Source organism: Octodon degus, unplaced genomic scaffold (assembly GCF_000260255.1).
Source record: "Octodon degus isolate 3935 unplaced genomic scaffold, OctDeg1.0 scaffold00005, whole genome shotgun sequence".
Classification (NCBI taxonomy): domain Eukaryota; kingdom Metazoa; phylum Chordata; class Mammalia; order Rodentia; family Octodontidae; genus Octodon; species Octodon degus.
Window position 1 is genome coordinate 8,862,167 of NW_004524581.1, and position 23,763 is coordinate 8,885,929.

Here is a 23,763-nt window from a genome sequence, read left to right on the forward strand (position 1 = left end):
AAAAAAAAAGAAAGAAAAAGAAGTTTGTGGGAGATGAGCACAATGGTGCACACTTGTAATCTCATCACTCCAGGAGGCTGAGGCAGAAAAATCATCAGTTCAACCCCAGCCTGGGCAACTTAGTGATACACCATGTCTCTAAGTAAAAAACTTTAAAAGGGCCTGGGTATGTAGCTCAGGAGATAGCTCAGTGGAATAAGTGCTTCCCTGAAGATGCTCTAAAGTGCAAATGGGGGCCAGGGATGGCTCAGAGGCATAAGCACCTACCTAGCAAGCACGATGACCCGAGTTCGATTCCTGGCCCCACGTGGTGTGCAGTCTCAGCCCGGATACAGACACCCACAGTGCAGCCCTGGAACTGGCTATAGTGATGCAATTTGTAATCCCAGCACTAGGGGGATTGAGCCAGGAAGATCTCTGTGAGTTTGAGACTGGCCTGGGTGCTACAAAAGTGAACACAAGGCCAGCCTGAGCTGCATAGTGAGACCCTGTCTCAAAAAAAGGATAGGATACGTGACTGATTAGATCTGGTCTGTGGAGCAGAAGGCACTTTGGGCTGACGCTCAGGTTCCCAGCCTGGGAGACAGGGAGACGCTCTGCAGAACACACTTTCCCCAGTTGTTGACTTGGTGTCCTCTCGCATTTTATTCTAGTTTTACTCAACTGTCACATCCTCGGAGAGGCTTCCCCTATCCAAATGTCTAAAATGTCTAAGATGATACCCCCACCCTCTCTTCTTTCAACCTGTAATTAGCTGGGATTAGACTGGGAGTAACAGAAAGCCCCAAGCATCATCATTGCATAAGTCCACTGGGGCTTATTTTTATGTCAGTTTTAGAAATCTGGAGGTGCTCATGTGGGGCAGACCGAGGCGCCTTGGTGACAGGCATGTGGGCTCCTTGTACATTTTGCCTTGTGTGGCTGCCATCCCTAAGAGGGCCGCTGGCTCTTCAGCCCGTCTGTCTGCACTTTCCCCTGCAAGGAGGAGGAAGCCAGAATGGAAGGAGGAAGGTGTCCAGCATCTGTGCCTGAAGGGCAGGCCTCCACCTCTGACCACTGGGTATCTCAGGCTCAGCCTTCCTCTCAGAACCTGGCTGTAGGGGCCGGGGAGATGGCTCAGTGGAATAAGTGCAATAAGTGCTTCCCTGGCAAGCGCAAGGACCTGAGTTCAATCCCTGGTTCTGCAAAAAAAAAAAAAAAAAAAAAAAAAAAGAGAGAGAGAACCTGACTGTATGGCAGAGGAGGCTGGAAACACATTCTCTGAGCCAGCCATACTGGCTCTGTTGTTCCTCCTGCAGCCCGGGCTAACATATATTTAATTAGTGATCTGCTTCCTATCTTTCTCTCCCCACCAGTGAGCTCTGTCTCATCCACTGCCACATTTCTAGTGACTAGGGAAGTGCAGGCCAGGTTGGATACTTGGTAAATATTTGCCGAGTGACTAGATGACAAGGCCGAGAACTGGGCACAGTAAGTCGAAGAAGAACAAAGGACTGAGGTCGTGATTTAGGGGAAATGATAGATGTCACGTTGAGTTCGTGCTCTCTGAGTTGAAGAATGAATTCTAAGGAACAATGGAGGTTAAAAGTAGGAAAAGTTATTAGAGGAAAGGAATAGGGAATAGGAACAGCTCTTGAGGGACAGGAGAAGGTCCCCATGGGTTTCCAATGAGCCCACCTCTCAAAGGAAGTTTTATAGAGCAAAATCATGAGGCAGGAACAACACAGATCAAATTATGATCAACCTGGGGCAGGTGAGATTGCTCAGAGGTCTTAAACACCTGCTTAGGCAAGCTTAGGTAAGCACAAGGACCACAGTTCCATCCCCAGCACCACTCGCCACACCAGCCCCATCCCCAGGGTAAGCTGAGCTGGCCACAAACAAACAAACAAAAAAACAAACAAAAAATAATGATCCACTGATAAGATTGCAAAAATTGTCATTTAAATAATATTGATCCAGTGGTGGCAGGAGCATATCTGGTGATATCATTAACCTTGGTTGATAATCTACAGTCTTAGTCTTGTGTTTAGTCTTAGTAGGTGGGAGAGGCCAGTCCACCCTAATGAAATGACAGGAACTCTCAAAAGGGAGAATCCCAAGCTTCTGTTCATCCCTTAGGGAGGTAGTAGAACTAGCCACTGTGACTTTATTTTCTATGTAGGTATGTATGGATGTATTTATTGTATTTTTTAGGGAAGGGTCTACAGGGTGTTCAGGGTCTCACTACTAGATTAGACTGGTAGTGATCCACCTGTTTACAGTCTCCCAAGAGCTGGGGGCAGGGCTGGCACAGCACAGGCCTGAGGATCAAACCTCGGGCCCCTGTATCTGCTTGCAGGTGCTTTAATCTGCTAAGCTATTTAGCAGGCCTTTATTTATTTATTTATCTATTTATTTAATGTATTTAATTCAAGGTCTATAGGGTCTCACTACGCAGATCAGACTTGAGGTGATCCTCCTGTTTTCAGCCTCCCAAACACTGGGATTATGGGCCCAGGCCTGTGCGCACGCACCGTCACACCCAGTCTCTATCTCTGTCTCAGTGTGCACAGGGGGTGGAGTGGGCCCCCCTCCCCCGGCAAGGCACGCCATCAATCAAACCCTGGTCCCTGAATCTGCCTAAGCAGGCGCTTTAATCTGCTGAGCTATCTGGTCGGCCCTGACACTGTGACTTTAACCTTCAGATGCACCTCCAGCCACAGTCCTCATGGTTCGTCCTCTGCACTGACTCCCTCGAGAGCCCAGCCCTGTCTGATTGCCCACTATATCTCTACCTAACCTAGCTCTCTGTAATAGTGGGAGGACAGACTTAGCTCAGGCACCTGTGACAGAGGGGCCTGGATGCCCAGAGGCAGCACAGATATGGAGCAGCAGTGTGGGAGATGGCAGCCACGCTAGACTCCTGACGAGAGTGGTTCTTTGGGAAGGGCCCGTGGAGCTGGAACCATAGAACAGCATAGAGGAGGAGGGCAGGCAAACCCAGCCACCCCGTGAATCAGCAGGGCCAGAGGCTCTCCCACCTGCTTGGGAGCGACAACGGCTCCCAGGGCTCTCCTCCAGCAGCCCCTGGTCTGGCGTCTGCCTCCTTGCTTGGTTTCTAAGCACCCTCTCTCAGGACTGCAGCACACCACAGTCCACTGACCGAGCTTTGCCAGTCTAGATAAACCTGGACTCCATCTCCAAGCGAGGTTTCACCAGACCTGAGTGAAACAGGAGAAATAAAAGCAATACACGGCAATAAATATTTCACCTCTGTAGAACAGCAGGGTGGCCGGAAGCCAGTCCGCTTTGGCTCCAGTCCCAGATCTCCTCAGCAGCCATGTGACCTTGGGAAGTCGCTTAACTTCCCCATGACTCAGTTTTCTGTTTTATTTTCTTGGTGCTAGGTATTAAATTTACTACCTTGCATGTACTGAGCACACAATTTGACCTCTGAGCTATGCTCGCAGCCCAAACAAAGAATTTAGAACAATACCTGGCATGTAGTAAGTTCTACCTAAGCATCAGCTATTATTATTATTGTTATTGTTATTATTATTATTATTATTATTATAAAGCCAGTTATTTTAAAACATCACTTCTGTTTACTTCTTTGGCTAAAAATATTTGTTAAGATATTTTGGGGCCGGTGAGATAGCTCAGTAGTCTAAAGCGCCTGCTTAGGCAAGCTTGGGCAAGTGCTCAGGGACCACAGTTTGATCCCCAGCACCATATGCCGTGACAGCCCCACCCCCAGGTTGGGCTGAGCTGGCCACTAAAAATAAAAAACAAATAAATGAAGAGCAAAATAAAAAAATAAGAAAAAAGATGTTTTGGGATCAGAGACAGAGATTATAACTTTAAAATTTTCTTTCTTAATGAAATACACAATCAGTACCTAATTTTCATTTGCTTATAGACTTTGCTGTGTAGTTACCCAGGTGTGGGTATGGATTGTATGTATCCACACTTGCAGTATATGTTGGTGCTGGAGCCGGGGAGATGGCTCAGTAGAATAAGTGGCAATTGCAAGGGTCTGAGTTCAATCCCTGGTTCCGCCAAAAAAGAAGTATATGTTGGTGCCAATTCTAAGGAAAGGATGGGTGACATTGGCAGGCCCTACTTAGGCTGTGGTGTAGGGTTATCCCAGGAAACCCAGGGCACCCGACAGGGTGATGTGAGATTGCCCTGACTCAGTAAGATAAAGGCTTCTTTCTAGGAAAGCATGGGGCTGGGATAAAGAGGTCTGAAGCCAGCAAGGCCTCAGCACCCTCATGAACCTTTCTCCTCCAGGCTATAGCCCTCCATGCCTGAAAGGGTTCTGAAGATCAGAGGCAATGGAACGAGCCTGGAGTGCCCAGCAAAGGAGGGGGTGGGACTGAGCTTTCCTCAGGCCTGCCGAGGGCCTGTCATCCCTGAGGGGAAGTAGAATCCTCCTTGTGACAGAGGCTGGACAGAGTGTTGGGGCTCAGGCCTTCTCTGAGCCCTGGTGAGCAAAGGACAGTAGAGAAAGGGACAGGTTTGTAGTGCTGTGGGTACAAGCCAAGGCCTTCTGTATGCCTGGCAGCTCTTACATCTGAGCCCTGGCACCTAAAAGGGCTGGTACCCAGGGGACAAATCCAGGCAAAGAATGTAAATCCTGCACTGTACTCCCTCTCTTGCTTTCTCCTAACACTGGCCCAAACACCAGGCCTTTTGGCTGTACATTGCTATGGTTAGGAACTGAGAAGTGCTTTGTAGAGGTGGGTCAGCAGTGTGACTCAATAAAGTGGGCAGTTGGGCAGCCTGGGCTGTCTGGAGGCCCCTGCCCTGTCTGAAGAGGGCAGTGTCCACCCAGTTCCAGCTGAACCCTGCTGCAAGATTGGCTCTGAGGGCCTGGTGTGGCTTGAATGTAGAGGTCAGAAATCTGAGGTTTACAGTGAAATCTCCAGGTCGGCCAGATAGCTCAGCAGCCTAAAGCACCTGCTTAGGCAGGCACAGGGACTGGGGTTCAATCCCTGGCACCCTCAGGGTACACTGAGATGGTGACTGAGACTGGGCAATGGTGGCGCGTGCCTGTAATCCCAGCACTTGGGAGGCTGAGAACAAGAGGATCACTATGAGTCCAATCTATGTAGTGAGACCTTGTAGACCCTGTAAAAAACACATTTTTAAAAAATGCTGAGATTTTCCAGATTTTAAGTGTTTACCCACAAATATCAAAATGGGCCAGAAGAAGATACTCTAGACCAGGTTTTGGCATGAGGGTTGCAAGTTTGTGTTGCCTGTTGCAAAGCTGGAGGGCAGAACTTCAGGCAAATGAAAAGACTACAGGAAACAGGCTGTGATTTCACAACTCCTGCTGCCCAGCGGGCTGGGTGGCCAGGGCCTGCTGCTCTAGTGGGGAGCGGAGCTGTCTGCAGAGCTCCACTGCCAGAGCCACAGGGACTTTCACCCCATTGTTCTTTGGATCCACAGAGCCACTGAGGCTCTGAAGGAGAGTTTGGCTTTCCAAGAGAGGATGCTAACAGCAGTACAGACAATGCATGGCAGGAGTTTCTGCCACATGTTCCCATGGAAGGTCAGGATCTAAATCAGTGGTTCTCCTTCCTGGCAGCACCAGTCTTACCAAGGAATTTGAAAAAGTGACCCTTGGACGGCATCCAGATCACCTGGGTTATTGTCTCTGGCCTCAGCAAGGCCTTAGTTATCACTTGAGAAAGCTCTCCAGGTGACTGTTGCGAAGCCAGGTTGAAACCCACTGTCCAACTCACAGGCTGGGTCAGGACCCTGAAGATGCGTGGTGTGTGGCAGTCCCCAGGGCCCAGAATTCCAACCCACACAGGCCCCATCACACTCAATGTGAGTCCAGCTGCACCTCACCAACTAACCTGGAGTGGATGGTGATATTTGCCCTTCTAACCTCAACAAGTTGTTATCAGAAGTCAGGGGATGAAGGAGAAGCTTCTCTGTCAGCGCTCCATGTTGTGAAAACATGACTGCTACTGCAGCGTGAGCCCAGGTCCTGGGGGTTCTGCTTCAATCTGTCCGAGACCATTTCTGGAAGAATAGTCTAGTGCCATGGGTCAGAGGGGGAATTGGCAGAGATAGTCTTAGAATGCAGCCTACAGTCTTGGAAGGAGGGGTGGCAGCTGGCACTATCTGGTCCTTCCCCTGTGTTGTACAAGGAGAGTCACAGCACAGGGACTTGAAGGAGGGGGAAGAATCTAAAGATTCCCCTTGGGTTGGGTGCTCATCAATTTCAGGGTAGCTAATGTAGGGTTTAAGAGTTATCTATCAGCAAAAAAGGGCAGAATAATAGACACATGGGGTGATTATGATTGGATTGTCAGGGGGCGTGGTGCTGCCTATGCCCTGAACGGTATGATCCAGGCAGATAAGACCAGCCCCCCAGAAAACAGTCACCTTTATCAGGCAGGCGGTCATGACTCAGTGTTACTTATCCGGGGCCCAGGCTGCTGAGGTGGCAGGGTAGGATGGACACAGCACTGGCTGGGCATCCGAGCTCAGTGTGAGTCCTGGCTCCCAGTTCTGCCGCAGCCCGGCGCGGGGCAAGATGGCCCACCAGCTGCATCCCAGGCTCTTCGTCTATAGGGAGAAGCCTCAGTCTCAACCGAGATGGATTGTGAGCAGTGTATAGGTGTGGCGTGTGGAGGTGCTGAGACCTGGGAGGTGGCGGTGAGTAGCTACAGTTGGGGAGGCTGTGTGGGGTGCAGGGCTCTGCTGGGTTCAGAGATGTGCAGAGAAAGCAAGGCCAGCAGGGCAAGTGGCACACGGGCACCAGGGGGTGATGTGGTAGAGGCCAAGGCAGGGGGAAGCGGCCTTTCAGGGAGGATGAAGGACGATGTAAGTGTGGAGTCAGGTCACAGAAGACCTCAGCAACCAGGCTGCGGTGTTTAAATTGACCCCACTTGGAAGGAGAAGGCCAGAACGGCCTGTGGGCAGGGCACAGTGTGATTAGAATGCTTTTTAGCAGAAGTAATGCAGCCAGGAGCTCGGAATGACTTGGATGGCTGCAAGCCAGGAACCAAAGAGGACAGCTCGAAGGCTCTTGTGATATTTCTGGCCTGGAGAGAGGACTGCCGGCTGGGAGGTGGCAGTGGGTCAGGCCAGCGATGTGTCTCAGGAACACCTGGAAGCTTTGGGACTTGGCTGCAGGCATGGGTGGGAAGACTTGAGAAGCAGCTTCTTCCTCAGAGGCTGGGGAACAGGAAGCAGAGGCACCTTCCCACCTGCACGGCCACCACCTCAGGGCAGCCTGGCCCTCGGCAAGGTCAGTTCTCCCCGACTCTGGCTCCATGGGAGTCGTAGGGGCCAGTGGCGATGGTGCTAAGCAGGAGCCAGTCGAGGGCAGCCTGATCTTGCTCCTCGGAGCGTTCAACAGCCAGTGGGCTAGTTATGAGAGACGGCACGAGCAAGGAAGTCCTCCCTGCTCAGTGCTCCCAGCTTCCACAGCTGGTAGCCCACCTGCATCTTGCTCTCGTTCGCTCCATTTTGCTTTATCTCATTCATTCCGTGTTGGGTAGTATGTTTCATATGAGTCAGAAAACCCCTCTATTCTTGGTTTATAGTATTTGGGGGCAGAGGATTTAGTGTAGCTTGAAGCTTAAATAATTTATGTTTGCGGGGGAAGCTGGGAAGGCTCTCTGGAAAAGATTTCAAGGGTCAAACAGGCCAGTGCCTGGATAGGGCAGTGTAGGGAAGCCCTGAAGCTGTGACCCATCAGCTTTCTAGCCAATGCTGTCATAATATTAGTGTGTATTAGATGTATTTTACTTATAGAACTTCAGAACAATCTCAGCACTTGGGAGGCTGAGCCAGGAGGATCATTGTGAGTTTGAGACCAGCCTAGGCTACAAAAAAAAAAAAAAAAAAAAAAAAAAAAAAGGCTTCACAACAAGCCAGAGGAGAGGACAGGCACTGGAATCCCATCCTTACCTTGCAGATGAGGAAACAGAGGTGACTCAGGGTACCTCTCTGCACAGGCCATAAGGGAGGGTCTGAGGATACGCTCCTCTTCAGCAGCTGGGAGCAGACGCAGGCACTGGGGTTCCGAGGGTCGCCCTATGAGTGCTTCTGCTAGGCCTGGGCCAGGGCTCCCAGCATCTAGGACTGGGTACAGGTCAAGGTTGCGCTCTGGACATCTCAGGACATCACAGGCTACAGGCATGGTGCCAGGATCGTGGCCTATTTGGGCAGAGGGTGCTGCACAGTAGTGGGAGCACAAGCCCCAGGGATGCACGGTGGCTTGGAGACACACAGATCCAAGTATGTCTTGTGTCATGTCTGGGGAGGGATGTGTACCACCCCTGCTATGTCACTCTTTCACGTTCAGGAGTGGCCATCAAGCCGCCGCTCTGCTGGAACACAAAGCTCCTGGTGATTCTAAACCCCAGCGTCAGTTGAGAATTGAAGAAGACTTTATTTATTTATTTTGGCGGTACCAGGGATTGAATTCAGGACCCTGTGCTTGCCAGGCAGGTGCTTATCCTACTGAGCTATCTCCCTGGCCCTAAGAAACAGAGTTTAAAATAAGACAATTTTTTGAAGGTGAAGGAAAAGGGGCAGAGAGACAGACAGTATTCTGGACAAGCATTGAGTACTGGAAAAGGAAAGACTCCTGGGTTTATCTGTAGCTTTTTCTTTTTTGGTTTTTAGAGACAGGGTCTTGCTAAGTAGTTGATTGGCCCTGAACTCCCAGAGATCCTCCAGCCTCATCCTTCTGAGTGCTAGGATTATAGGTGTGCCACCAAGCCCAGCTATGCAGCTCCTTTTTTCCCTTCTTTTTCTCTTGATACAGGATTTGACTCATAATGACCGAAGTGCCTGGGGGGTGGCACAGCATGTGTATGGGGACCAAACTCGGGACCTTGCGTTTGCCAGGCAGGCATGTAAGCCATGGAGCTGTCTCCCCAGCCCTGCAGCTCCTTTCGTTGAGATCCTCATCCTAATAGGCTCCTGAAATCTGACTGACTCCCTAGCTTGTCCTCCATCCTAACCTTTTGGCCAAGACTTTCACTTCTTTTGGTGCAGGGCAGGATTATGGGTGGGGGCCTTAAGGAAAGCTAGTTTAGCTTTAAGGATGAAGTCTGATTCTTGTATTAATGTGGGTATCTGGGAACTTCCCTGGCTCCGCGTCTTTGCCTTTGTCTTGCTAACTGCTCCCATCTAGCTGCAGATCAGAAGCTACCTTAGAAGGATTTTCTATTAATTTCGTGAAGCTCATGAGGCCTTTGTCCTCTTTCCTACCTATGGGTGGGGGCCTGTAGAACATAATCTCCACATTGTGGATCTCCAGTTTAGGGGCTTTGGAAGGCCCAGCAAGGCTGAGGCCTCATGCAGTCTCAGCTTTCCCTGTGGAATCAGGACAACGGTTGGGTCTCATAGTCTGCTGTCTTGTAAGCCAGTGAGGCTCCTGGTGGCCTCTGGCACTACCAATTCATATTGTAGGATCATAACTTAACTGTTTCTGCAGTCCATCTCCACCCACCCAACTTCCTCTGGGGAAGTGAAAGTCTGCTGCTAAACTGTATCACCTGGGCCCGGATACCTATAGCAGGAGGCTCAGAGGATGGGGCAGCCCAGGCCTGTGGCCCAGGTCACGCCCAGCGTTCTCTAGGACGCGGAGACTGCAGGCGGGAGCGCCGGGTCAGCCACGCGAACCGGCCAGCCTGAGGTGTAGGCAGGGCGGGCCTAGGAATGGGGTGGAGTGATGCGCTGCCGCTAAGGACCCAAGTGGGCGCCGCGCTCTGGGCCTGAGCCTGCGCAAGCAGGCAGGGGCCCGGACCCGTTGTGGGGACCGCGTGGCCTCGTGGTTCCCGCTTCCGCTCGCTGCCCACACCCACTTCTGCAAGCCCCCTGCTGGCGCCTCTGGTTTCCGGGGAAGGAGCCTGCCTTCCAGCCACCGGCTCCCGCACTGACTCCCCACGGGGTCTCTTGTCTCGCCAGGCCAAGCCCGCCCGCTCATCTACCTCGACCCCGCGCGGCCACGCGTGTCGCCGCGCTTGGGAGGACACCTCCCACCCCGTGCCTGCTCCCTACGTGGGGGACGTGCAGGGTGCAGCCCGATGGGGGGGTATTCCGTGGCGTCACCCTCCTCTTTTCCGGCGCGGGAGGGAGCGGTCACCGCACCTCCCTTCCCGGCTCCGCGCCCCGCCCGGCGCTGCAGAGACTCGCGACAGCCAATGGGCGCGGAGGGGGTGGGTCCGCCGGCGGCGGTCACGCGCGCGGAGCCCGGAGCGCGGGGGCCGGGGGCGCGCGAGGGGGAGGAGCTGCGGAGGAGGAGGCGGAGTCGCCGAAAAGCAGCAGCAGGACCACTGCTCGCCCCGGCAGCGGAGCACCAACTGGTCGCACGCCCGCCGCCCTGCGCCCCTGACCGCCAACATGATCGCCGCGCAGCTCCTGGCTTATTACTTCACCGAGCTGAAGGATGACCAAGTCAAAAAGGTGAGCCGCGCCCGCGCGCCGCCGTAGGTCCTGGCATCCGCGCGCCGACGCCTCCATCCTCCAGCGCCTATCTCCCCTGGCTACATCCGATCTGGTGGGACTGCGGGGCGCTGGGGCCAGGCCTCGCACTAGAATTTTTTTCGGCCTTGTTGTCGTCGGTGTGTGGCCAGAAAGCGGGCCGAAGACCCTCGGCCTGGGCAGCTTGTTGCAGTGTCCTTGAAACAGGCCGTGGATGTCAGATGGGCCCGCAGGCGGATCTGGGTGGGGACCCGCGGTCCACACGCTCTGTTTGGAAGGGTCCGTGCAGCGTGGGCGGAGGGAGGTGTGAGGCTGGCGGAGATGAGGCTAGGAGGTGAGCGGGCGGCTGGTGAGGGTGCTGGCTGGAGGCCAGGCATCCCATATTTGGGGTTCCAGTGGAGGACGCCGGGTGCTTCGGAGAAGCTGTCACCCAGGCTACCCCAGCTGCACTCTAATCTGAGGACCGGGAGACCCGCCTGGCTTTCCGGAATGGGGAGGGGTGCGGTGGCCACCGGAAACTTTGCTCAAAGGCCTCAGGTCTGGAACAGCACATCTGAATGGAATTTTTTTTCCTTCTTTCTTTTGGTCTTTTTGAGTCAGGGTCTCGCTATACAGTTCAGGCTGGCCTTGAGCTCACTTTTTATCTAAGGCTGGTCTCGAACTCAGAGATCTGAATGCTAGGATTACAGTCGAGTGCTGGGATTACAGGCGTGCGCCACCACGCCCGGTTTGAATGGAATTTTTATTTCTCTTAAACTGTAATTTCCAGTCAGCCCAAGGGCTGGAGTAAGAGACTAGTCATTGAGTCAGGTGGAGGCCTTCGCAATGTGCTTGTGCCACTGCGAGGGTCCCTGCCACCCTTGAGGGCCATCTGGTGTGAAATGTTAATCAGCTGGTGAGTCTTACGGTGTAATTTTCCCTTCTGCCAACTTTCCTCTTACAGTTTTCAGAAACAGCCTAAATTGTAAGGAAGGATACCCATTTTTATCAGTGAGGGCTCTGACACAAGCTCCTCAGCCACCTACCGGGGTATTGCTAGATTTAGCTGGGCCTGACTAACTGAAGGAAAGCTGACTTAGAAATTCTGACCAGCAGTGCTACCTACAGGTAGGCAGAAGTGACAGGTTGTACTTGTCCACCTCAGGTTTCTCATTGGCTCTGTGGGAAACAGGCTTGCTGAGGGCAGTGACCTCATCAAGGTCATCCAGCCAGTTGGAGAGAGAGCCAGGGCAGGGCTGCTACCACCATCCACCCAGGTATTTGAAAGGACTCCTCCTGGAAATCATTGAAGGCTCTGGGGACACTGCTCTGATCCTAGGTCTTATGCCAGTTGGGGACCAGAGGATGGGTTTGGGAATCTGCCATGAGCCTGGGATTGTCAAACTGGGAACTGGGTCTCAGTTACTCCCCTGGCACAGCTTAGCTTCTTACCTGGGGGCACGGGGTGCAGTGCATACTGACGCTTGTGTTTCACAGGTTTTCTCCAGTGACGTGCCTCACTGATGCTCTCCTCTGTCTTCCTGCTTAGCTCAGGACCGCGTGGGTCCCTAAATGCTTATAAACCAATCCTCCAGTCTCCATGTGGCTACGGTTTGCTCTCCAGGTGAGGGAGACACCAGACACACAGTGTCTAGTGTGGGGCCACACCCTCCTCCACGGTAGAGTGGCCCCACATATGTTGGTGCATATTTCTACCTGCCAGGTCCCAGTTGGTATCCTTTTTTTTGGGCGGGGGGAAGAGTCTACAGGGTGTTCAGGGTCTCACTACTGGATCAAACTCATGATCCACCTGTTTACAGCCTCCCAAGAGCTGGGATTATAGGTGTGTGCCACCACGCCCAGTCTCAGTTACCATCTCTGTGCCCCCAGGACTGGCATGGCAGGCCTGGTGATCAAACTCCAGGCTCTTGCTCCAGCTTGTAGGTGCTTTAATCTGCTGAGCCGGCCCCCAGTTGGTATCTCATCCTTAACTAAACCTCTTAGAACTCTGAGACTGTGGGCTTGATACTCCTGCCTTCATATAGTCTGGTGGTCCTGCGGCCAAAACTTCCACCAGATAAGAATTTGTCAAAGAGATTCTTAAGAACTAGACTGTTTAGGCAAGCGCAGGGGCTGGGGTTTGATCCCCAGCACCACATGTCCACACCAGCCCTGCCCCCACATGTGCTGAGCTGGTACCGAGTCCGGGCGTGGTGGTGCACACCTGTAATTCCAGCGCTGGGGAGGCTGAAAACAGGAGGGTTACTACCAGTCCGAGCTGCAGTAGTGAGACCCTGTACCAAACACATTTAAAAAAGAAACTAAAAAACCCTGGATGCCTTGCTTCCATGTCTCAGTGGATTTCTGTGGCTCTGTTGTGTGCTGTGGTCTCTGGAAAGTCCTGGGCCTCCTGAGGATAAACACATATTGGGCACTTGCTCTGGTGACCTAGTTGATGTTACCTATGGCTAAGCAGGCAGAGGTTGTGGGGGGGCACATCTGCTGTCCTGGGGCTGGGGACTTACTGGAGATCCTTCCCTCCCCACCTTCACTCACTGTGGGAAAGCCTGGCTAGGTGTGTTGAACTCCAAACCTTGTTCTTCCTGTGGGGCTGGGTCCTGCATGCCACTTGAAGGGGACACAGTGAGGATTGTACCAGCATGGGCAGCCATGATGATTCAGCCCTCCAGCCCTAGGTAGCTTCTGGGGCTCCAGAGATAAGCCTGGTGCCCCCTCTTGGTAACCTCATCTTCTTGCAGGGAGGTTAAAGAAGAAAAGAAGGGGTTGTACTGGAGAGGGTTTCCAGGGTTCTCCCAATACAAAAGTGATCAGAAAAAAAAAAAAAAAAATTCTGTTTTCGTTGTCTACAAGGTGCATCAGTATTTCAGCCCACAAAAATATGTGTTTTGCTCAAAACATTTCAAGGACCTGACTTTTCTGCTTCAAGTCCCATTTTCCAGATTGCATCTGTACAGTATTCATTCATGGGTGCTGTTAAAAGGGTCTTCTAGCATTAGACTGAACAAAACATAAAAGACATAATTTGCTTTCCCTCTTCTAATGCTTTCAGGAGGAAAGGAGACATGTATATGCTTGTAAACAGTTCCATTCATCAGAATGCCAGACATTTGCTTGTTCTGCAGCTAAGGGCTGAGGCCTTTGACCTCTAATTGACTTTTAACATGCCTCATCCCACCAGCTTCCTGTACTCAGTGTAGCCTTTAGGGACCTGGACCTGGAGGAGGGTGAAGGATTGCACAGTATGCTGTTTGTTTAGAAAAGGAAGGTGGACCCAGGAAGGTCACAACTTGGCTTCTCCAGAAAAACTAGACTTTTTGCCTCTAGGCTTATCTGAATGGTGAGCAAACACCAGTGGATTTTCTTTGAGCAGGATCCCCATAATCCTAAGAAACTCCCATTTGGAGGTGAACAAAATAGGTGTGATTTGTCTAGCAGTTGAACCCAGAATCCTTGAGGGGTTGGGCTGAGACCAAGGGGTAGAATATGACTAGCAATTACAGGTTGACCCGAGGTCAACTTCCTCAGAACCTGGGTGTTCCAGCTGCAGAACCAAGCATGAAAAAATCTGTTCCTTATTGCTTAGAAGTGAGAGTTATACAGATAGGAAGAATGTTTCATGTTGTACAGACAGCTAAGGCTACCTCCCTTGGCGAATTATCATTTCCCAATCTGGTGCTGTCCACCTTGGTATTCTAGGAGACCCCATCGCAGAAGGTTGTGAGGGATTAAGCTGAGTGAGCGGTGGCTTCAAGGTGCCCCTGCGTCTGACCATGCTGTGCACACTCCCACATTCCTGCTGTTCTTCAGGGGAAGCCTGGGCAGCGTTCCCCCGAAGCCTGCTAAAGCGTGACTGGAACTGTCATGCGTGTGTGCGTGCCTATGTGCCTGCGTGCCTGCTTTTGCATTCAGGAATCCTGATAGACTGAGTACTTGGAGCAGCCCCTGAGCATGCCTCAGGAGGCCCTGACAGGTTTTAGACACACGGAAGTGGCGGTGCACCTTTTTGGTGGTCAGACTTTTGACACCTGCTCATTGATATAAAGCCTCTTGGAATTAAATCTGATTGTAAGAACACAGTCATAGCTTAAAAAAATGTTTTGAGTCCTTTATTATGTTCAGAGTACTGTGCTAGGCTAGGCCAACTTTTTTTTTTTTTTTTTTTTTTTTTTTTTTTTAGTACAGGGTATACAGGGTCTCACTATACAAATCAGACTCACAGTGATCTGCCTGTGTTCAGCCTCCCAAGAGCTGGAATTACAGGCGAGCGCCACCACGCCCAGTCTCAGGCACCATCTCACGCAGGGCTGGCATGGCATGCCAGGGATGGAACCCTTGTCTCTGCATCTGCATGGGGGACAACTATAAAGGAGACAGGTGGTCCCTCTTGACATGCAGCATCAGTCTTTATTCAATGTCTAAGGACATAGACTGCTATGAGCATGGTGTGGTCAGGCTTGAGTGGAAAGTCCCAGCCTAGCAGCTGCTTACATCCAAGATCCAGATGTGTTGATCTGGGGAGGGCGGATGTCCATCTGGTTGGAGAAGCAGGCTGGGCACCCACTGCCTTCCGGGCTGATAATAACACAACACGGGATCTAAGGAAGCCATTTAATGTACATTGGGTTGTCTTTATTGTATCTGATCTTTTACAGGCAAAAGTTTTACTGATTTTTATTTCCGGTAATAACATTCTTTTATTTTATTTTATTTTATTTTATTTTTTCCCATAATTTTATTGATAAACAAGTAGCAATGAGACAGTTTCAAACCAAATTGGTAGGACAGTTTCAATAATTAGCACATTGCATACACTCTTCCTAGTGGTTAATTGCTGTACAAGATGCGGGCATGATATCCTAACACCATTAGAACAAATCACTCTATTCATTAAGAGAATGTAACTATATATCTATCCTAACCACTTTGAATACACAGATACAAAATGGACATTCATCTGTATCCCCTTTTTTGGTTAAGTTCCATTATTTGAATATTATAGGTGTGTAAACTCAGCAAAATATTCTAAAAGAGTCCAGTAGCCCATAATAGTATTGGGTCTTGGTAATAACATTCTGATAGTAACCAAAATGTAGTTTGTTTTCTTTTTGATGCTTAGCTGTGACTTTATATATATCACATTGAATATTGGATATATATTAAATATATATACACACATATATATATATCCAACGTATATATTCTACCCAAAAATGTATACATCAGAAGAAAACTTGTGTAAATATTTTAAAACTAAATTTATTGAGACATCATGAGATTAATACAAGTTACCGTTGGTTTCTACAATTGCAAGAAGTACTCAAAGTAGTAGCCATTAGCTTCCAGAAATTCATTATAATGGCAAACTGTCGAAGTGGATATTTTTTTGGTGGGTGAGAAAGCTAGACAGGCAGGCAGGCAGGCAGGCAGGCAGACAGAGAGGGTGCATCATAATTATAAATGTTTGGAGCTCACATGTACTGGTGTATATGCGCTTTCATTTCTCTCTCAAGAGCCAGGTTGTCAGGACAGGAAGTGTATTCCTGGGCCCCTGGGCCTAGCCTGTCTGTGTGCTGCAGACACAAGGCAGAGGGAAGAGATTTTATTCTCCATTTAGAAGCGGAGACTGCAAGCCCATTCCGAGGAGATAAGCACTTTTCCCAAGATTGCAAGAAAGTCAGGAGTGGCGTCCAGAGTGATTCTCTACTTCTTTAAGGGTAAAAGCTCATCTTTGTTGATTTTAATAGTTCACTTTGGAATCTGTGCAGTATTTTTATTCTCTCTACCCACAAATTAAAAAAATATGTGATTTTTCAGTTATTTCGGGCACATAAAGATAACGAGGGGGCCGCCCATTGGCTCAGTTGTTTCAGTGCCTGCTTAAACAAAGCAGTCAGGCTCCAGATGCTCTGTTTCGAACCCAGTATCTCACAGGAAACCAGAGATGCCCTCAAGGATCTTCAGGCGGCCAAAAAAAAAAAAAAAAAAAAAAAAAGATATCGAACACATATATACCAGTTGAGCAGTTAGATGCAATTACAGTTACAGGTACAGACACCAGGGAAACCCAGGCCTCCCTCTAATCCTGTTCTTCTCTGGGGAACCTCTGCCCTGAATTTGGTGTTTTATCATTTCCATGTACGATTATATTTTCATTGCCTAGTTTTCTTCTATGTGATTTTAACAGTTGGCACATGGCGCAATAATATATGCATTCTAGCAATATGTATATCAGATCGCTTTGCTGATTTAAAATTTTTGTAACTGAGGCTATGCTGTACGCATCTTCTGCCAACTTTTTTTTAAAGCTCAACCTTTAACTTCGGGGATTTAAAACTGTCGACTCATGTAACTCTTACTAATTTAAATTGCTAAATGCTCTTACATTGCATGCCTAGCACATAGCTATTTTATCTATTCTTTTGAATGGGCGTTTGGGTTTCTGATTTTTAAATAACCAGTGATGCCTCTGAACTTTCAAGCAGCTCACGAGTGAGTTCCTTTTGGTTCTGCCGCTGGCAGCAAGTACTAGGTGGAGGTTTGTGTGTACCTTGACTCTGACAGCATTTTGCCGAGTCGCCATCCGTTGGGGGCCATGCCACGTCCCGCCAAGGTGTGTGTAGGCCTCTGCGGTTCATCCAGCCTTTGGTATGGTGGGATTTTCACACATTTGTGACAGATCATATTTAGGGTCTGTTTCCTCCCTCAGCCGTTTCCTTTCACAACACACAGCATTGGAGCTTAGTTTAAACTTAACCCGTTTCCTAATTTACCTTATCAAACGGCGCTTGTTGCAAGTCTCAGCCAATGAAGTAGACAGACCTCACTGTGAGCCTTCAGTGCTTCGCTGGCTGCCTCAGCTGTACCTGCGGGCATAGCCGGGCATAGCCAGGCCGGGCAGGGACGACTGCAGAGGAAGGAAGCCTTGCGCCAGCTCTCTGTGGCCCCTTGAGCTCTAGGGTGATTGTTTCACTGTCCTGGGACTAGAAACGCTTATGCATGCAGGCTCTTCTTGGGTGGATCAACCTGGTGGGGCAGGCTTATCTAGTCCCTAAATGTGCCCCAGCCCTGTTCAGAAAAAACTGAAAGCCAGTAGCCTCTCTAAGACTATATTTCATAAGTGGAGAGGGTGGCTGTACCCTGCAGCTAGGAGAACTAAACCCTGGAGCCTGTTGCCTTGCCTTTTGTGTTTTGTTTTGTTGTCTTTTTGAGACAGGGTCTCTATGCAGTTCAGGCTGCCCTGGAGCTCACTTTGTAGCCCAGTTTATAGTCTCGAACTTGCACTGATCCTGCCTCAGCCTCCTGAGTAAGGGGCTTTCAAGCATGCACCACCACACCCAGCTGCCCTTCTTTTTGTGAATAGAAGCTGGGCTGTCCCCAAAGAGGCAGGAAATGTCAGTGTAGGCCTGTGCTGGGTCCATGCAGAGATGCTGCAGGCTGGAGGAAACTTCATGGGACAGAGGCATTCCTGCATCTCAGCTGGCTGCGTTGCCTTTTTTTTAGTGTGACTCATTTAATCACCAGTAGAAGTAACATGGATGGAGGCCAACCTCTGACACCTGTCACATGGACTGCCAGGTGCCCTGCTAAAGGCTCCGTAAGATTTAACCTGTTTAACCCTGTACAGCTCCTGTGAGGTGGGTAAGATAGTGCTCCGCACTATTGCGCTCAGAGCGACCAGGGATCCACAGCCATTGTTCGGACCTGCCAAGCCCGACAGCTGGGAGCCTGCTTTATTTTTAATTGGGCTGTAACCCATGTAACACTTAATGCCCCACGTTAATTTATGAAGATTTATTTCTTGTGAGTCCAAGACATTCACAGGATGCCACCATTAACTCACAAGAGTATTTTCCATTATCCCCCTAAAGAAACCCTGTCACTCTCTCTGTTCAGCCCCTGGTCCTGGCAACCACTGATCTACTCTTACAGATATGCCTCCTCTGGATACTTCATATAAATGGAACCATACAAATGTGGCCTTTTTGTATCTGACCGCTTTCGCTTAGCGTGACGCTTCCAAGGTTCATCAACGTGGTAGCATGTAGATAGCCTGTGTCAGACTTCAGTCCATGTTGTATGTTGATGTTCTGTCTGTGCATTGTTGGCTCATGAAAAGATGATTGCAGTGTTTCCCCTTTTGTGCTTCTGTGAATAATACCGTAGCGGGTGTGTGCGGGTTTGTGTGTGTGTGTGTGTGTGTGTGTGTGTGGACATGTGCGCTCACATTTTTGGGCATACGTGTAGGAGTGAAGCTCCTACAAGAGCCTCTGCCTTGAGCCCACTTGAGGAACTAACTCCTCATTTCCATTTTGCAGTGAGGAGACTGAGGTCCCCAAGTGTGCAGTGCCTTTGGAATGCCACACAGTGTGTGAGTAACAGGGATAGGAATGTCACCACCAGGACCCTAACTCAGAAACCGCCTTCTTTGCATGAACCGCTCTCACATGGCGCAGTTTAGGGAGACAAATCCAAGGGGGAAAGGCTGAATGGGGAGGCGCAGAGCTGACTCAGGATCATCCAGGTCCCTTGACCCCCATCTTCTGCACCTCAACACCAGCTCCTTGGCTTGTGCTTGTCCTGCCCCCCAACTCCTGTTGCTCAGTGCTGACCCCTTCCACTTGGGTAGGAGATTGGTCAGTAGTCATCACAGTGAAATGTTAAAGATTTGTTCTGTTTTGCAGATTTCTTGTGTGTTCTTTGTCCCCCTTTTCATCTCTGCTTGTATTTGACACAGGGCCCCTGCGCAAGGCAACCTGACTCTGAAAGAACATCCCGCAATACCCTTACGCCCTTATGGTGACCTGCACCTGCTGTGCTGTAAACAGCTGTGGGTCTCACTGATGACTGACACCTGGAGTTTGCCTCTGGCAGCACCATCCACCCCATTTCTCTCTGGTGCCTTCCAGGATGCTGTCTGGGTGGATAGGTGGATAGAGGTAGAGACTCAGGGTGCCACAGAAATAAAAACCACTTCCCCTTAGCAGTGTTCAGGGTGACCTATCCCAAAGTGTTATTCTGACAATTTGAGGAAACACAGGAAGGTCATTGCTGCTTTCCCTGAAGCAGGTCCTAACACTTATGAAAGGATTTCCTGACCTTCCTCTAAAATGAGTTTTCTTTAAAAAAAAAAAAAAAATTTTTTTTTTTCTTTAAACTTTTTATTTGGTACAGGGTCTCACCATGCAGCTCAGACTCATAGTGATCCTCCTGGCTCAGCCTCCCCAGCGCTGGATTATAGGTGTGCATCACCATGCCCAGTGCCGGGGCTGGCACAGCATGTGGTACTGGGGACTGAACCTAGGTCTTTGTGCTTGCCAGGCAGGCGCTTAGACTGCTGAGCTAATCTCCCCAGCCCTGAAACAAGTTTTAAGACAGACACCTTCCAGAGGGTTTGTACCCTATATCTGAAGGAAGGGAACATCCTTATCTCTTTAGAAGCAAAGATAAGAGAAGAATCTGCTCAAACAGGCCTTGATAAGTTCCCCTTGTTGGGCTGGGGAGATGGCTCAATGGAATACGTGCTTCCCTGGCAAGCACAAGGGTCTGAGTTCAATCCCTGGTTCTGCCAAAAAAAAAAAAAAAAAAAGAGTTGAGCTGCAGTTTGGGGCTGGTGAGATGGCTCAGTGGTCTAAGGCACCTACTTAGAACAAGCTAAGCAAAGCAAAGCACAGGGACCGCGGTTCAATCCCCCAGCACCACATGCCAGCCAGCCCTGCCCCCTGGTGGGCTGAGTTGGCCACACACACACACAAAATACATAAATAAATAAACAAATAAAAAAAAATTTAAAAAAAAATAAGTTCCCCTTGTTTACTGCTGTTGGATTTTTTTTTTTTTTTTGTCTTCTTTGAGACAGAGTCTTGCTATGCAGTGCAGGTTGGCCTTGAGCTCACTTTGTACCCCAGGCTGGTCTCAAACTTGCAATGATCCTCCTGCCCCTGCTTCCCCAGTGCTAGGATTATAGGCATGTACCACCATGTCCAGCTTGCTGTTGGATTTGTACCCTCTTTGTCCAATCATGTGTCTCCATGACTAGCTACTCATCATCAAAGGTGGCATAGAAACACAAGAGCATCTGTGGTTTTGGATTTTGTTTCTTTATGAAGGCTCCCGTGTCATGGAAGACATGCTTTGCTTTCTTTTTATTTTATTTTTCTGAGCCAGCATTTCATTATGCAGTTCAGGCTGGCCTCGAACTCAAAGCTGTGAACCACCATGCCCTGCTGTGTGCTTTTCTGTAAACAGCCTTCTGTTCTCGGGGCCCTTGTTCCATGTTCAGCACTGTAGTGGCCTCCCAGCAGGAGCCATTGCCCAGGGTTCCCAGAGTGAAGCTGCATGGGAAATGCCAGAGTCCTGCTGCCCAGCACGGTAGCTGCCAGGCCCATGTGGCTGTCAGGCACTTGGAATGTACCAAATCTAGCAAGGTATGGTGACACGTGCCTATAATCCCAGCACTCTTGGAAGCTGAGGCTGGAAGCTCACAAATTCAAGCTAGCCTGGGCAACTTAGTGAAACTTGGTTTCAGAATTAAAAAAGGGCTGAGGATACAGCTCAGTGCAGAGATCCCAGGTTCAATCCCCAGTACCCTTCACCCCCTCAAAAAAAAGATAAAAGAAATGAAGAATAAGCACCAAGTTTGATATGAGACGTGCTCTTGAGCTTGCCATACAGGTTTTCAAAAACTTAATGTGACCAGAGGAATATAAAATAGCTCATTTTTCACTTTTAAATGTTGATTACATGTTGAAATAGTGTTCCAGTTATAGCGGGTTAAATAAGATATTTCATTAAAATGAATTTCACGGGGTGCCCTATTGGACAGTGCTCTGCTGAACAGTGAATCTGATGGCTCAGAATCAGGGACATGGGTGCCCTGCATCATAAAGATGTATAAATTATAATAGCTGGGACTGGAACTCAGAACCTCACTGTGTTAGATGAGAGCTTTGCCACTGAGCTACATTCGAGGCCCAGCACTCTGACCTTCAGTCCATGGACCTCGGTTTCCCCACTGCTAAGAATAGGAGGCCAGAATCCATGATGTCTAGAACCCCTTGAGCCTGAGAGTGTTGTTAGGTGTCCTTTGAGCTCTCTGGGGCTCTGTCTCCTCATCTCTTGGATGGGGTATGTGACTTGTTTTGTTATCTGCCCATTTATCTGGCCAGATAAATGTTGTCACTGTAACTCGCCCAGAGCGTACCTGTAGGCATCTTGAGCAGCCACGTTTCATGACGTGGTGCTCTGGATAACCAGAGCCTCAGGTCTGGGCAGGGATCCTGGCTCCTGGTCTGCCTCTGTTTCAAACTGTGAGAGAGCTCACGAGCCCTCTGCCTGTCCGTGTCTCCTAGCCAATAGACAAAATGCCGCCCTGGGTGTTGAAAATGTCTGTGTTCTTAGGTGTCCAATGTGTGTTCTTGCCATACATAGCTGATCAAAAAATATAGTGTGTTTAAATTTTAAACGATTATAGTGAAAGGCATTGCCATAATGTGTCTTAATATGCCACCTCTTACTTTGAACAACATATGCCATAGGTCTTGCTACTTTGTGAAGTAGTGCTGGAAATCCTCTTGTGAGTATCTTTATGAAGAATGATCAAAAGTAGGCTGAACAGGGCCAGCCAGAGAGCCCAGCGGATTAGAGTGCCTGCTTAGGCAGATGGGACTGGGGTTCGATCCCTGATCCCGGGCATGCCGTGCCAGCCTCGCCCCCAGGGCGCACTGAATCAGCAACTGAGATGGAGTGGTGGTGCACCTATAATGCCAGCACTTGGGAGTCCTATCTGTGTAGTGAGACCCTGTACTAAATACATAATAAATAAATAAATATAATAAAAAATAGAAGAAAAGAAGACTGGGACATTAAAAAAAAAAAAAAAATAGGCCGAATGGTGTTCCAAGTGCCAGCCAACGAAAGGCAGGTGTGAAAAGCTGCCACGGTGTGCTCCCTTCCACCTTGCTCACCAGGTCTGGGCCCTGTGACACCTGGCTCTTCTCCATGGTCCACATGAGCCTGAAACGTGAACATTTTGAATTGATTCAGAGTATTGAGACAGCCATAATGCACAGCTTAAAGATACCCACAAAGACGACTTCCTGGACGCTTCAGAAAGTGGCAAGCACCGCCCAGTCGATGTGATGAGAGCGCAAGGGCGGGTTTTGAGAGGAATTAATGGCAACATGCCTTTTACTGTCATACTTTTTTAAAAAAATGTAAACATTCGCTGTGTTTTTGGGTCACGCGTTCTGAGGGACGGGAGAGAGGGCAGGTGCATTTTTGCTGTGTTGCTAATGGAAACATGTGTGACAGTGGGAGTGACTTGCCCAGAGTCCGTTGTGGAGGCAGTACAGCCGCCGGCTTTTGTTTTCCGCTGAGTCTCTCCTACTGCAAAATGTGCTACCCCAGGGTGAGGGGCTGTTTTTCCTGCAGAGAAAGTCAACCTCCTTTGTAGGCAGAGCCCAGGACACTAGGAGTTAGGGCCCATGCTGGCCCCCTCCCAGGCTATCCTGAGAATGGAGCCTGTTGTTCCTGCCCTGCCACATTCCAGGCTGCTGTCTTCCCTAGAGGGCTCCGGCCCCGGTATTTTTAGCTAGTTCAGTGTGACAGCTTTGTTTTCTTCCTGAACTAGGGCTTAGCCACTCTCACCAGCTTGGATCTCTTTATTAGTGGGTACCAAGGCCACCAGGAAGGAGTCCTGACCTTGGGACCTTGCTTTGTCCTCCTGGCCAGAGGAGTCTGAGGAAGAAAGGAGAAGGGCTGAGTTTAAGGCCCTGCACCCCTGCTGTCCTGGTTGCTGGGTGCTGGGGACAGTGTCACTTACCTGTGAAGCCTGTGGTTCTTCATTTGTAGAGTGAGGTTAGTGGCCACCTCCTAGGCCCTGCAGCTTTGCATATGGGTAGGTGGCGTGCCCAGCACTGATCCCTGAACACCTTCCCTAGAGTCTCATGTCACCCAACGCACTTTGAGCAGGCTCAAAGTGTTGCCTTCACTTGTCCAGGGGCTTAGACCACATTCATTGAAACAGAACGAACCCTTGAAACAGTAAGCAGAGAGCTGGGCTGGGCTGGCAGGGGGAGGGGTACAGGCCTGTGAGTATCTGAGGCTTGGTTTTTTACTTTAATGATGTTGCTGAGTCTGTCGCGGAGGAGCCTCTGATGTAATTTATTTTCCCAAACAGAATTTCCATAGTTGAGGGGCTGGTGAGATGGCTCAGTGGTCTAAAGCACCTATTAGAACAAACTAAAAGCACAGGGACCGCGGTTCAATCCCCCAGCACCACATGCCAGCACCACCACCACCCCTGGTGGGCTGAGCTGG

General features: G+C 49.8%; 1 protein-coding gene across 3 annotated transcripts in view; it reads left to right on the forward strand.

The window, feature by feature from the left end:
* Hk1 (hexokinase 1) overlaps positions 1-23,763 on the forward strand; it is a 91,970-nt gene that overhangs the window by 14,634 nt on the left and 53,573 nt on the right. Inside the window, exon 1 of one of the 3 annotated variants that reach the window (XM_004623957.2) lies at positions 10,253-10,428. The exons of the other annotated variants lie outside the window; for them this stretch is intronic. Within the exon in view, the coding sequence (XP_004624014.1) occupies positions 10,366-10,428 (63 nt within the window). The 5' untranslated portion in view covers positions 10,253-10,365. Of the gene's footprint in view, positions 1-10,252; positions 10,429-23,763 lie in introns of those variants that run through there. 3 annotated transcript variants of the gene reach the window in all.